The 13628-nt window shown below is 38.8% G+C and overlaps 1 protein-coding gene across 1 annotated transcript; it reads right to left on the bottom strand.

Moving 5' to 3' along the window:
- Nucleotides 1-3093: 3093 nt before the first annotated feature.
- On the bottom strand, nt 3094-3663 carry LOC114762601 (uncharacterized). The gene has a single exon (XM_028952112.1). The coding sequence runs from the start codon at nt 3661-3663 to the stop codon at nt 3094-3096; it is 570 nt and encodes a 189-aa protein (XP_028807945.1).
- Nucleotides 3664-13628: the final 9965 nt, after the last annotated feature.

Genomic DNA, 13628 nt, shown 5'->3' on the forward strand with positions numbered 1-13628 from the left:
ACCACTCACAGCCTTTTAACTCCTCCCTTTTCACTTTATAGAATAAATCCTGGCAATCTGTTTCAATTATCAGTCTACCTCCCCACCACAATTCTCTATTTTCCAGAGCTTCAAGCAATCCTAGACTTTCTGCCATAAAAGTAAAATTGGCCTCCACCATCTTCCCTACTCCCCCCATAAACCTTCCCACCCAATCCCTGCCAATCATGCCAATAGCAGCCTTCCTTGTTCTTGCACAGCAGGCAGTATTAGTGTTTACTTTGACTGCTCCCCTCACTAGTTTATTCCATTTCAATTGTCAATCCAAACACTGTCCTGATGCTGTTAGACATTTCTTCATCCCTACTATATCCCATTGGTCCCTGACCAACCTCAAAGCTCCTGTAACACAAGAATAAGCATCAACATCATATATGTTCAAACATGTATTTACATCTAGCTTTCCAGATTCCCCGACAGATGCTACTGAAAATAGCTCTTTCATACTCCTGATCTTTTTTCCTACTTTTAAACCAGTCCTCTAACCATCTGTCAGTTTTGAAATTCCCCAAAAATTCAAACTTCAGGGTCAAAGGCGAGCCAAACCAGCATTACACTACCCAAGGACAAAGAAAAAGAGCATGCTCAATAGTTTCCACATTTGCCTTACAGATTTCACACTTTGGCTCCATAGCACACTTCTTCTTGAAGAGAGAGTCCTTAGTTGCTAGAGCTCCATTTACTGCCCTCCAAAGAAAGTATTGAACTTTAGGAGGCATCTTAATCTGCCAAATTCCATTCCATAGAATTTTTGAAGGAGTATAAGAGCCACTTGGATCAGAGTTCTTCTTAATCTCAGCCTACTTCAAAGCCACCTTATAACCCCATTTCATAGCGTAAGAACCATATTTACTGTTTTTCCCGATAATCTTATCCGTAGTCCCATTTGCTGGTATTCTGGTTTTACTGATGTCATTTCTGTCCTCAGCCATAAACCATATATCAGATCCCTTACACATAGATTTCTTTATTTCTTCAGATAAATTTCTGCTTTTCAACTTTCCCTCAAGTGATCCATGTAACCAACTATCAGTGAAAACTTTAATACATTCACCATTCCCCAACTTCCAACTAAGATCCTTACACAGCAGCTCTTTTCCTTCTAATATACTTGTCCATCCCTAGGATGCTCTACTTCCTTTTCTGGCTTGCAAGAAATCAGTCTTAGCAAAATACAATCCCTTTAAGATTCTACACCAGAGATCATTGGGGTTTTGAATGATATGCCAAGCAATCTCGGCCAATAAAGCCTTGTTAAAACCTTCCAAGCTTCTAAACCCCATTCCTCCTTCACTCTTCATCTTGCTCATAACCTTCCAAGCTTTCCAGTGAATTCTACCCTCTTGTTCCCCTCTGAACCCACCAAAAATTAGAGATCATACTGTCTAATTCACTACAAGTCTTCTTTGGAAACATGAAGCATGTCATAGGGTAGATTGAGATAGCATTAGCTACAGCCTTTATGAGTACTTCCCTTCCTACAAAACTTAAGAGCTTTTGTTTCCAACCCTGTAACTTCTTTCCCATTTTACATTTCACAAAAGATAGAGCTTCCACCTTCGATTTGCCCCAAATCACAGGGAGTTCGAGATACTTGCCTGGGTCCTCTCAGTCCCTAATCCCCAACTCCTCATATACTTCCAATTTCACTGCCTCGCAAATGTTTTTTGAGAAAAAGACACAGAATTTTTCCAAATTAATTGCTTGACCAGAAGCTTTGCACTAGCTATCTAGAATCTTTTTCAACATTCTACAATTTGCTTCTTCGCATTAATAAAGAAAAGAGCATTATCAGCAAAGAAGCAGTATGAGAGTATTGGACAACTGCTAGCTAACTTGATACCCTTCAAATCACCCTTCTCCACATGTTTATGAATCATTAGAGATAGAACATCAGCTGCCAATATAAACAAATAGGGTGATAAGGGGTCACCTTGTCTAATTCCTCTTCCCTCTAATGCCAGCCACCCTTTTCCCCGAAACTACCAAGTTTAAGCTAGCAAAAGTCACACACTGCATAATCCATCCAATGCACTTTTCATCAAATCCTATCCTTCTCATTACTTCTTTAATAAAACACCACTCCAACTTGTCATAGGCTTTCTTCATATCAATTTTTACTGCCATTTTGAACTTCTTTCCCTTATTCTTATTCTTCAAATAGTAAAAAGCTTCATGGGCAATTATTAGATTATCTTGTATAAGACAGCCAGCAACAAAAGCTCTCTGATTTTCTGTTGTCATTTTTATCAGAATTATTTTCAATCTGTTGGACAGAATCTTTGAGATTATTTTGTAAGCAAATTTACAAAGCCCAATTGGTCTAAATTGTCCTACACTTTTAGCATTATCAACTTTTGGTATTAAAACCACATTGGTCTTATTCAATGGATTTAGGCTGGCTTTATTTGTAAAGAAGTCCTGCACCATATCTACTACTGCTTGGTTCACTTCACCCCATGCTACATGAAAGAATAGCCTTGAGTATCAGGTCCAGGTACCTTGGACCCATTTAACTGGAAGGCTGCCTCCTTAATTTCTTCCACCATAACTTGCCTTGTCAGAATTATATTTTCTTCATCAATCACTTTCTTTTGCACAAATTGCAAAGCTTCCTCCATATCCCTTGTAGCTTCTGAAGCAAACAACTCAGAATAAAACTAAGAAAAAGCTAAGTTTATCTCCTCTTCTTTTTCTATCCATTCTCCATCTTCTTTTTTTAATCTCACCACTTTATTTTTGGCTCTTCTCTGCAAAGTATTGGTGTGAAAAAATTTCATGTTTCTATCTCCTGATTGCAACCAGTTGATTCAAGACCACTGTCACAGAACTTCACTTCCCTATCCTAGGCCTGTTCTATCATCTTGATAGTTTCTTCAGCTTCTACCTTACTAGCTTTAGTCAAAACACACCTCTGGTAAGCCTCCAACTTTTCAGTCAGGATTTTCATCGTTTTTCTGGCATTAAGAAAGACCTCCCTTCCCTATTTACTAAGCACAAGCTTGAGATTATCCAATCTGTGCACTACTTCCTCCACCTTTGTGCTCCATCTCTCTACCTCCATTCCCATCCTTTTCTAACCACTTCTGGAAATTTTTCATGTTCTGCCTGTATCACCTCAAATCTGAAAGTCTTAGGGACCAAACTAGATCTATAATCATAATCCACAATGAGTAGGTGATGATCAGATCCAACAAGGTCTACTATGGTAACCAAGGCATTCTGGAAATCTTCTCTAAATTCACAATTAGCTACTGCTCTATCTAGCCTCTCCTTTACATCTTCATCCCCAAGTCTCCTGTTATTCCATGTGAATTTAGAGCCTTGGTAACCCAGATCCATCAGCTCGCAATCTGCCAACATATACTCGAAGTTCAGAACTCTTCTGACATTAATAGGCAATTTTCCCAATTTCTCTGTCACTGCTTTGACATCATTGAAGTCTCCCAAGCATAGCCAACTATTACTCATGTTCACTGTAAAGTCCCTCATTTTGTTCCATATCAACATTTTCTTTTCATCCGTTGGTACACCATAAACAAAGGTTATGTAATCTGGCATTTTAATCACTTCTAACCTTGCAGATACATGAATGAGGTTTTTTGAGTTGAACCAGATATTCATCTCCACTTCCCTTGTCTACCACAATGCCAATCCACCTCCCGTCCCCCTTAGTTCTACATAAAATTCTTCCTCTATACCACACTGCCTCTTTTTTTTTTTTTTACCTTTCACCATTTCTTCTCGTTTCCATGAGGAAAATCTCTTAGGGTTGTAACTTCAAACTCTCCTTCCTCAGCTTTTTAACTATCACAGTCCTTCCAAGACCTTGACAGTTCCAAGATAGTCGCTTCATGGCTCCTTGGTGGCTGTTTGAGGCCAGCTACCAAGACCTTCAACTAATGTATCCTAAGCCCAATCACCAGACCATTCAGCTTTCTCCTTAATTGTTACCCTTCTCTGCAGTCTTGAGTTCACATTCTCCCTACCCCCTCTTCTTATTAACTTTCGAACAGCTCTGACACTTCTTCTCCCCATATTATCCATATTTTCCATCCTTTGCTTTCCATCTATCTCAGTCAACTCCTTAAAGAATAATTCCTCCTTTTAACCATCTGGTTCTCATTAGTTTCTTCAAAAGCTCTTTTCAGCTTCACCTTATTCAGTCCAATAGTTACTTCTGACTTAAGTGAGTTAGAGCCATAGACCACTATTGCCTTAGATAGATCCACTTTCTCCTCCTGTGTTCTCTTCATTTTCTCCTTCTTATTTGGAATATCATATGAGGCCACTTCATTGACTTCTCTCTCATACTTCGAATCTCTTCCCATCATAGGTTCACCTTGTATCCCCCCTCCCTTTCTGCTTTCTTCTTGATCTATCTCCTTTTCCTTACCTCCAACAAGATTGTTTGAGACAGCTTTCGGTAACTTATTACTTGTTGATGTTGTATCAGAATCACCTTTATTATTCTCCTCATTCTTTCCTCCACCATCTTGTAACAGCTTCTTTCTTTCATTAGCCTTGTTTTTTCCTCTTTAGAGACCTCATATTCCTCCCATTCTCCAGTATAATTAATTAATTCTTCCTGGAGGTCTTGATTCCCGGTGTGCTAAGCCATCCACCAAATTTCCTTTCTATATTTTCAACTTCCAAATCTTCAGTAGGACACATTCTCATGTCATGTCTAATTTTATGTATATAAGAAAAATCGGTGGAAAATCTCTATCTAAAAATTTTATTAGTCAAAGTTTTACTTTCTATGTATCAAAAACATATCAGGTCCTTCTATGTATGAGAATTTTATCAACCAAAAAGACTTGAATTAAAAGTAGTATTTCCTTAAGTTTACATTCATTTTGCCAAGTCGTGGGCATGTTAAGAGTCGTTAGGGAAGTGGCTGCTGAAAAGACGAAGTGGCTGTTAAAATGTAATTTCATTTATTTTGTACTGGTTAGATCACTACAAAAAACATCAAATTAGCGACAAAATTTAGTGATGGAATTTTCATCACTAATCAAAATTAGTGATGGATTAGCCACGTAAGTTTTTCTGTCACTAATTCCACCGTCACTAAATAATTAGTGACGGGATTTTGAATTAGCGACGGATTAGGAACAAAAATTAGTAACAAAAATTTTTCTTCACTAATCCGTCGCTAACTAGTGATGGATATCTTAGAGAAATTCTGTCACAAAACAGTGATGGATTTGTGAAGAAAAATTTCGTCACAAATTAGTGATGGAAGTTTCCATCACTAAATTCTTTTATTTTGTAAATTTAAAATACCACATGGCAACTATTGATTTTCATCATGTGTCATGTTTGTAACTGCCACCTCATCACTAGTTGCCACCTCACATTCTCCTCTCTCTCTCTCTCTCTCTCTCTCTCGCATTGCTATGTCATCCCCTCATCCACATCATCGCCATGTGTCTATCACTATGAGCCGCCACATCATCAATGTCTGCTAACTCCTCTCTCTCCCATGTTGCCACATCATCTCTACATCCATGTCATCACCACATGTCTATGATTGTTGTAAAATTCCTTCTCTAAAACATTAAGAAACTAGTCATAAAACTACTACTATGGGAGAAAAGGAAAACTGTTACAACAAACTACCATAATAGAAAGGGATTTGCATAAGTTTAGGAACGGACATTCAAACCTAGGGGTCGAAACCCAAATAAAACTGTTGCATGCAACCAAAACATTCCTTTCAATCTATTGGGCCGGTGAGCCTCCAGCCCGGGTAACAAAAGATATCAGACATAAGCCCATCCAATTATTTTTCAACAACATAAACCAAAGTGTCATAAAACATAAGAAATGGCCTCCGGGCAACCAAATGTGGAGATAAACTTCCTCTAGTTTACAATAATGTCATGTAATCAAAAAATTTCCAAAAGGACCCTATATGCGGCAATACACAACCAACCATACATATACACAGGCTAGAGGCATTTTAGCTAACCAAGCTCAAGCCTCCGCGTCCCTCCCCAACGATATACGCCTAAAACCTTCACTTGAAAACATTACAAACCACAGGGTGAGTCACAGTAGCAAACTTCCAATTCAAGGTACAAACTAAATAGAGCCGAACCTGGCCTATCCCTCACTATGGGGGACGTAAAGAGCCAAAAAGCATATCCCTCACTATGGGGGACATAAATAGCCAACCATCATGCATTAATGGAGGCCTTACCACGTGGTAGTAACAAGCATGTCTCTCACCAATTCCCAATACATGCATCATGCTCAAACATCTTTACCGAAAAGTAAAAACATATTTCACAAGTAGTTTCAATCAGTGGCATATCTTTCAAAGACTCCTAATACACTTAGTATTATATCAAACCCCACAAGACAACTTCTCTTTCCATATATAAAATACACTTAGAACACCATTGATTACTTAGAGCATGAAAACATAAATCTACTCATAGTACCATAACAGCATGTACCAAGGATTGGAAAGTAGTTACCTCTCACCTGAGCAAGAAATAACACAACACCAATGATGCCCAGTGCACCAACAAAATCTCACCACAGGTCTACATAAGCACACAAACGCACAACCACCATGTATTAGTTAACAAACTAATAAAATGGTCAATACAACACTTGGGGACTCAAAATTCCTAGTCTCAACCAAAACTCTATCCAACTCACAAGGGCCAAACCATCATAGCAACACTCCAAAAACCACAAGAGACCATTATCACTTCAGTTCCCCTTCCAAACATCAATTGAATTCAAAATCTCCAAGAGCCACTCTTGGAATTCAATACCCAAACATCCAATTAGAACAAATGAAGTCTTAACAACATTTCTAAACTGATTAAACATCTAATTTAACCCTCCTTAACATAACCCAATTCACAAAACTCAATTTCAACTACTATATTATCATCCTCAATCATAAACCTCTATTTTCACAAACCACGAATTCCCAAAACTTTAAAATCTCCAAATCCAAGAAAACTACACCGATTAAATATTAGACTAACCTATAGCAATCATTTAAACTCAAAACAATCGGTCAAAAACTTTAATTCCATCATAAACTAGAAAGCCTTAGGGTTCCTCTACAAAATCCTCAAAAATCCCAAGAGAAAGAGTTAATTAGAGGTTAGATTCACTTATTTGAGGCAATAGACCCTTAGAAACACCTTCTCCAAGCTAAAACACTGAAACCCTAGCGGAGTACTCCTTCCCTCCTTCAGATTTTCTATTTTTCATATATCAGACCCTTCCTCCGGATTTAAAGATGCGAACATTTTGTCGTGACGAACCCAAGCCTTTGTCACGACTAACTAAACCTGAGAGGAATTTCCTAATCCAGAAACCCAAATTTGTCCCAGCTAAAACCCATTTGGTTGCGGCGATAAATTTTTCCTGAGAAGAACTCTTGCTCACTACAAGAAAATGTTAAAGTAGCAGCGGAACCTTTCTAGCGGTTCAACTAAACCGCTAGAAATTCCAGACATTTCTAGCGGTTTTCATAAAAACCGCTGCAAAATACAGACGGTTTGACCATTGCCCGCACATTTCTAGCGGTTACCACCTAACCGCTAGAAATTTAAAGCTAGAAAATTCCCCGGGTTTTGGCGGGAACTTGGCGCCAAATTTGTAGCGTTTATTTTCTAGCGGTTTAGGCCAATAAACCGCTAGACACTGAAAATTTCTAGCGGTTGATGCATGAACCGCTAGAAATATTTTTCATTCCCGAGGAGTTTAGAAATTTCTAGCGGTTTTGGACCGAACCGCTAGAAATTTCTGGCAATTCCCCGAGGCCCTTGTGACCGTTGGGAATTTCTAGCGGTTTGGTCCAAAACTGCTAGAAATTTCTAGCGGTTCTGTGGTAAACTGCTAGAAATTCTCGGTCTATATAAACCCCCCCTCAACTCTCACTTCTTCAATCGTTCTGGAAGCGAAGCTCTGCTGAATTTTCTCCACAAACATATTCGAGTTCTGATTCAGTTGCAGATCCTTATTTTCAGGTAAAAATAGTAATTTATTGATAAATAATTTTTATTTTATGTTTTATTTTATTTATTTTATTATGTTGTAGCTTATAAATAATTTTTCTTTTTATTTTATTTATAAATAATTACTATTTGTTGTTATTAGGATGACTCGTCGACACGGGAAAGACCCAGTTGATCCTGAGAGAGCTGGACCAGTGAGGTTCATCATGATGCTGGTGAGCCATTCCCCAGCATTCATGACTACGATCTCAGCGAGGAGGATATCCTCAATTTTATGGAGCAGGATGATGTTGAGCGGACTGAGGAGGCTCATTTTACTGGGGATGAGCAACCCCATGCTGATGCTGATGCTGCTGACGAGGAGGAGGAGCAGGAGCAGGATCAGGGGAATGAGTATCCCCAGGCTGCGCAGCGTCCTGCTCCGAGACGTCAGGCTGGTTATAAGGTGGAATTTGTCGGTAAGTATTTATTTAACTTTTTAAAGTTTTTATCAGTATTTAATTTATATAGAAATTGTATTAATTTATTGATATATAATTTATTTCCTAATTAAATTTTGCAGACACTGAGGGGAACAGGTCCTATCGGAGGCTGACAGCCAGAGAGCTGTCTATAATGACGAGCGGACGAGTGGTTGAGCCGCTCAATGAGTTAGGCCAACCGACGAAAAAAGGTGGCCAGTTGTACAACAAGTACGTGCGCCTCCTTGGTCAGTAGTGAACACTGTTCCCCATCTACGTGCAGGACTGGAAGAAGATCACCTCAGATAAGAAGCAGCAAGGCTGGGAAATTATGAAGGTACTATAAAATTGTTATTTATAATTTTTTTTAATTTAAATAAATGATTATATATTTTGTTTTCAAATAATTTAATTGTTTGATTATAATTTTTTATTTATTTAATTTGTTTGTTATTTATAATATTTTTAAAAGTAGTTAAATGAATATATATATTTTTATTTAAATTATTTAAAAGTAGTTAGATGAAAATAATTTGTTATTGATTTCATTAATTTATTACTTATAATAATTTTAAATTTAGTTGAGTAAAAATATTTTTTCATTTAAATTACTTAATTGTTTAATTATTATTTGTTTTTGATTAATTTATATTTTATTTATAATATTCTTAAATTAGTTAAAAACTAATTATTTGTTTTTGATTATTGAAATTGCTTAATTATTTGTTTATAATTTGTTATTTAGTTAATTTATTATTTTAATCATAGAGTAAATTTATTCTGGGGGAGGAGTTGAGGGCTGACACGATCAAGAGGCTTGGGATGGCATGAAAGAACAGGAGGGCCGACCTGTGGAGGGAGAAGAAAGGTGACGGGACGAGGCCCCTCCAGGAGATACTGGCAGATGTACCTGGTGGAGTCCCGAACCAAGACTGGTCCAGTTACGTCTATTTTAGGATGACGGCTGACCAGATGGTATGATAATATTGTATTAATTATAATTTCTTTATTTTTTATCCGACTTGACTCATTTAATTTAATTTTTTTACATTTTGCTTCAGGCTCTTTCTAGGAGAAATGCTGGGAGCGTCAAGCATCAGACGATACGTCATAGGGCTGGATCCAGGAGTTTTGCGATCACTTATGACGAGATTGTGAGTACTTGAAATAAATTTATTAAATATGTATATGTATTTAATTTGTAACTAATTATTTCTTTGATTTCATTTACAGAGGGAAAAGACGCAGCAGGAGCGGGGATACACGCCCACTTATGGCGAGATGTGGCCGATGGTGTATAGACCCCGAGACGGGCGTGCGTCGGATGAGGTTGAGGAGATAGCGGTAAGTAATAAATTAAATATTAATATAATATCACAGTGTAGATATCATTATATTATAATTAACTTCTTTATATTAATTTTGGTAGGCACGGATGACTCAGGTCGATTCCGAGTTGCGTGAGTCTCAGGGGTCTGCCTTGGATCCCACCGCCTCACTTTTAGCGGGTCGTGGCCGGCCGCAGCACCCTGGTCGAGTTAGCGGGCTTGGACTTGGACCTACACCGACTAGGTTGCTCCGCTCAAGTGGCGCTGGCCCTTCATATACTGCCGGGAGCTCTCATGCGAGTGCGAAGCGGCCGGGTTCCTCATCCTCAGAGGAATTGCGAGAGGAGCTCAGACAAGAGTTCGAGGCCAGGATGGAGGCCAGGATCGTGGAGCGTGATCGTCAGTTCCAGGAGCGTGATCGTCAGCTCCAGACGCAGCTTGACCAGCTCTTGGCAGCTGCTACGGCTCTGCGTCATGTGGTGGTCAGTATAGCTCCAAACATCTCGGTTCCTGACATCCCCGACCTACACCTGCCACCAGTCCCGCCCCTACCCCCCCATCCGCCAGTCCAGTCCCAGCAGTTGAGCGGCCTGCCCACCCCCAGCCGGAGGATCCAGCAGAGGATGATCACGATGATGCTGCTTCTGCCCCCCACCCATGATTTATCTTGCTTTCATTGTATGGGATTTATTAGAATCTTGATTTTACGGTTTTATATACTATTTAGATATTTATTTAAATTTTATATTTATTTGTTTACTTTATTGATTTATTTCTATAATTTTATTTATGTCAAGTATTAATTAATATTGAAATATTTATTTATTTATTACAACATCAACATTACAATTTATTAAACACGTTAAACATGTTAATTAATCAAAATAATTCTATAATCATTTATTAATTTAATAAATATTTATTTTTGTAATGTTATTAATTTATTGTGCAGTATTTCTATTTAATATTTAAAAATAATATCGTTTGTAGCGGTTCCAAAACCGTTAGAAAATTCAACTGAATTTTAACCATCGTGAAAATTTCTAGCGGTTTCATAAACCGCTAGAAAAATCGTAATTTTCTAGCGGTTTTCTTGTGAACCGCTAGAAACTCACCGTATTTTCTAGCGGTTCACAAGAACCGCTACAAAATTACCTAATTTTACCTAATTTTCTAGCGGTTTTATAACCGCTAGAAAATTCAAAATCGATGGAGACAAAATTCCCGTTAAACCGCTAGAAATTTCTATCGGTTTGTAACCGATATTTAGAATTTCTAGCGGTTAATAACCGCTGGAAAATAAAAATTTCCATTAAAACCGCTACAAATTTGTAGCGGTTTTGTAACCGCTACAAAAAAATGACCGTTCCACAGCCTCCTTTATAAGCTGAAGCACTCCAACTGAATTCCATTTTAACTTCTCTTTGAGCTTCCTGTGTCATATTTTCACGAAATTTGAGCATTATTAGTGATGGATAGGTCGTGGATCAACTTGCACCGGTCGACTCCGCAATACTTGGCTGGTCTAAACTATTTCTTGGATTTTGCTCTCGCCAATGCTGCCGTAAATGGTAAGATTCAGTGTCCCTGTCCTAAATGTAATTTCAAAAAGTGGCATCCCAAAGATATTGTTAGGGAATATTTAATCTTTAAGCCTTTTCCGCTAGAGTACGTATTTTGGCAACTACATGGGGAACGGCTAGATATGGGTGCTGAGTCAGTTCCAGTAGTTTCACGGATGGGAGTTCGAGTGGATGAAGCCGATGCCGTGAATGATGCTGTGCGTGATGCTTTTGGTGTTCACGAAAGCTCGAATCCCAACGAAGATGAAGTAGAGGGACCTCAACCGGAGTTTCTAAGAAACGAAACTGCTCGGGAATTTTTTGACCTCATGACCGAAGCTGACAAGCCTCTTTATTCTGGTGTACAAAGTATTCGAAGTTGTCATTCTTGGTGAGGCTGTATCACATCAAATGCTTGTGCGGTATGACTGACAAGGCGATGTCTATGTTGCTGGAATTACTGGGAGATGCTTTCCCCCAAGCTGAATTCCCTCCGTCTTTTTACGAAGCAAAAAAGATTATTAACAAGCTTGGCTTGAACTATAAGAAGATAGATGCATGCCCAAACGACTGTATGCTATACTGGGGAGATGATGCCAACAAAGAGATTTGTACGAGATGCAAGACGTCACGCTATAAGTCGATACGGAAGGGCAAGAAGCAAAAGAAGAAACCGGCCAAAATTCTCAGGTACAAATTATTACAGCGTGTTACTTGTTCCGTCTCTAAAAATATTTGATATTTGAAATTCTTAAAACAATTGATTATGTCATCAATTTTCTTAAATTGAGTCAATATTTAGTATTTAAATATTCGGTATTTTAAATTTTTAATATATTATTTTCTTAGATACTTTCCTTTGAAACCACGGTTGCAAAGAATGTATATGTCATCAAAAATGGCTCAGCACATGAGGTGGCACGCGACTGAGGAAAACCTAGATGGTAGGTTAAGGCACCCACGAGACTCGGAGGCGTGGAAAGCGTTTGATGCGAAATTTCCAGACTTTGCCAATGATCCTAGAAATGTACGTCTTGCATTGGCAACCGATGGTTTTAATCCCTTCGGAAACATGAGCACAAGTTACAGTATCTGGCCGGTGGTGTTAATTCCATACAATCTACCACCTTGGATGTGCATGAAGCAGAGCTCCTTTTTGCTTTCCATGATCATTCCTGGCAAGAAAGCACCAGGAAATGATATTGACGTATACCTGCAACCGTTGATACACGAATTGATCGACCTATGGACGAATGGTGTTGAGGCATATGACTCACATGACAAGCAACTATTCAATCTCCGTGCAGCCTTGATGTGGACAATAAGTGATTTTCCCGGTTTGGGAACTTTGTCTGGCTGGAATGTGCATACTGGGTTGGCCTGTCCTGAGTGCAATTTTGATTCTGTGCCATGTCGCCTTCCACACAGTCGCAAGTGGTGCTTCATAGGACATCGACGGTTCCTTGATTCCAAGCACAGACTTAGATTGCAACGGATTCGCTTTGATGGGAAACAGGAGAAGAGAGATCCTCCTGTTACTTTGTCTGGTATGGATATTTTGCGGCAGTTAGAAGATGTTCATGTCGAGTTTGGTAAGAGTGTGGATCCCGAACGATTGGGACGACGATCTCGTGGGACATCTGATACGCAACCTATGCAATGGCGGAAGAGAAGCATTTTTTCACTCTTCCTTATTGGGAATCTAATTTGCTACGACACAGTTTGGATGTTATGCACATTGAAAAAAATGTGTGCGATAATGTGCTATATACGTTGCTCAATGAAGCTGGAAAGTCCAAAGACCATCTCGCAGCTAGAAAAGATTTACGGGCCTGGGGAATTCGTGAAGAGGCTTGGCCTGATGAAAACGACAAGTTTCAGCCAGCTAAATTCACCTTGACAAAGCAGAACAAGGATATCTTCCTCTCGACGTTGAAGAACATAAAAGTACCAGATGGATATTCTAGCAACATCTCAAGGTGTATCGATCTGCAGGCTCGAAAGGTTACTGGGTTGAAAAGTCATGACTCTCATGTTCTTATGCAACAGTTACTTCCATTGGCCTTGAAAAACACACTTCCTTCTGATGTATCGGTGGTTTTGGTAGAATTATGTTCATTTTTCAAGAAGTTGTGTGCGAAGGTCTTGGTAGCGGAAGAGCTTGATCAGCTGCAAAATAAAATTATTCTTACACTTTGTCACTTGGAGATGATATTTCCTCCATCATTCTTTACTGTTATGGTT

This window comes from Neltuma alba, unplaced genomic scaffold (assembly GCF_004799145.2).
Source record: "Neltuma alba isolate B1F8T4 unplaced genomic scaffold, ASM479914v2 tig00001748_pilon, whole genome shotgun sequence".
In the NCBI taxonomy this organism is placed as follows: domain Eukaryota; kingdom Viridiplantae; phylum Streptophyta; class Magnoliopsida; order Fabales; family Fabaceae; genus Neltuma; species Neltuma alba.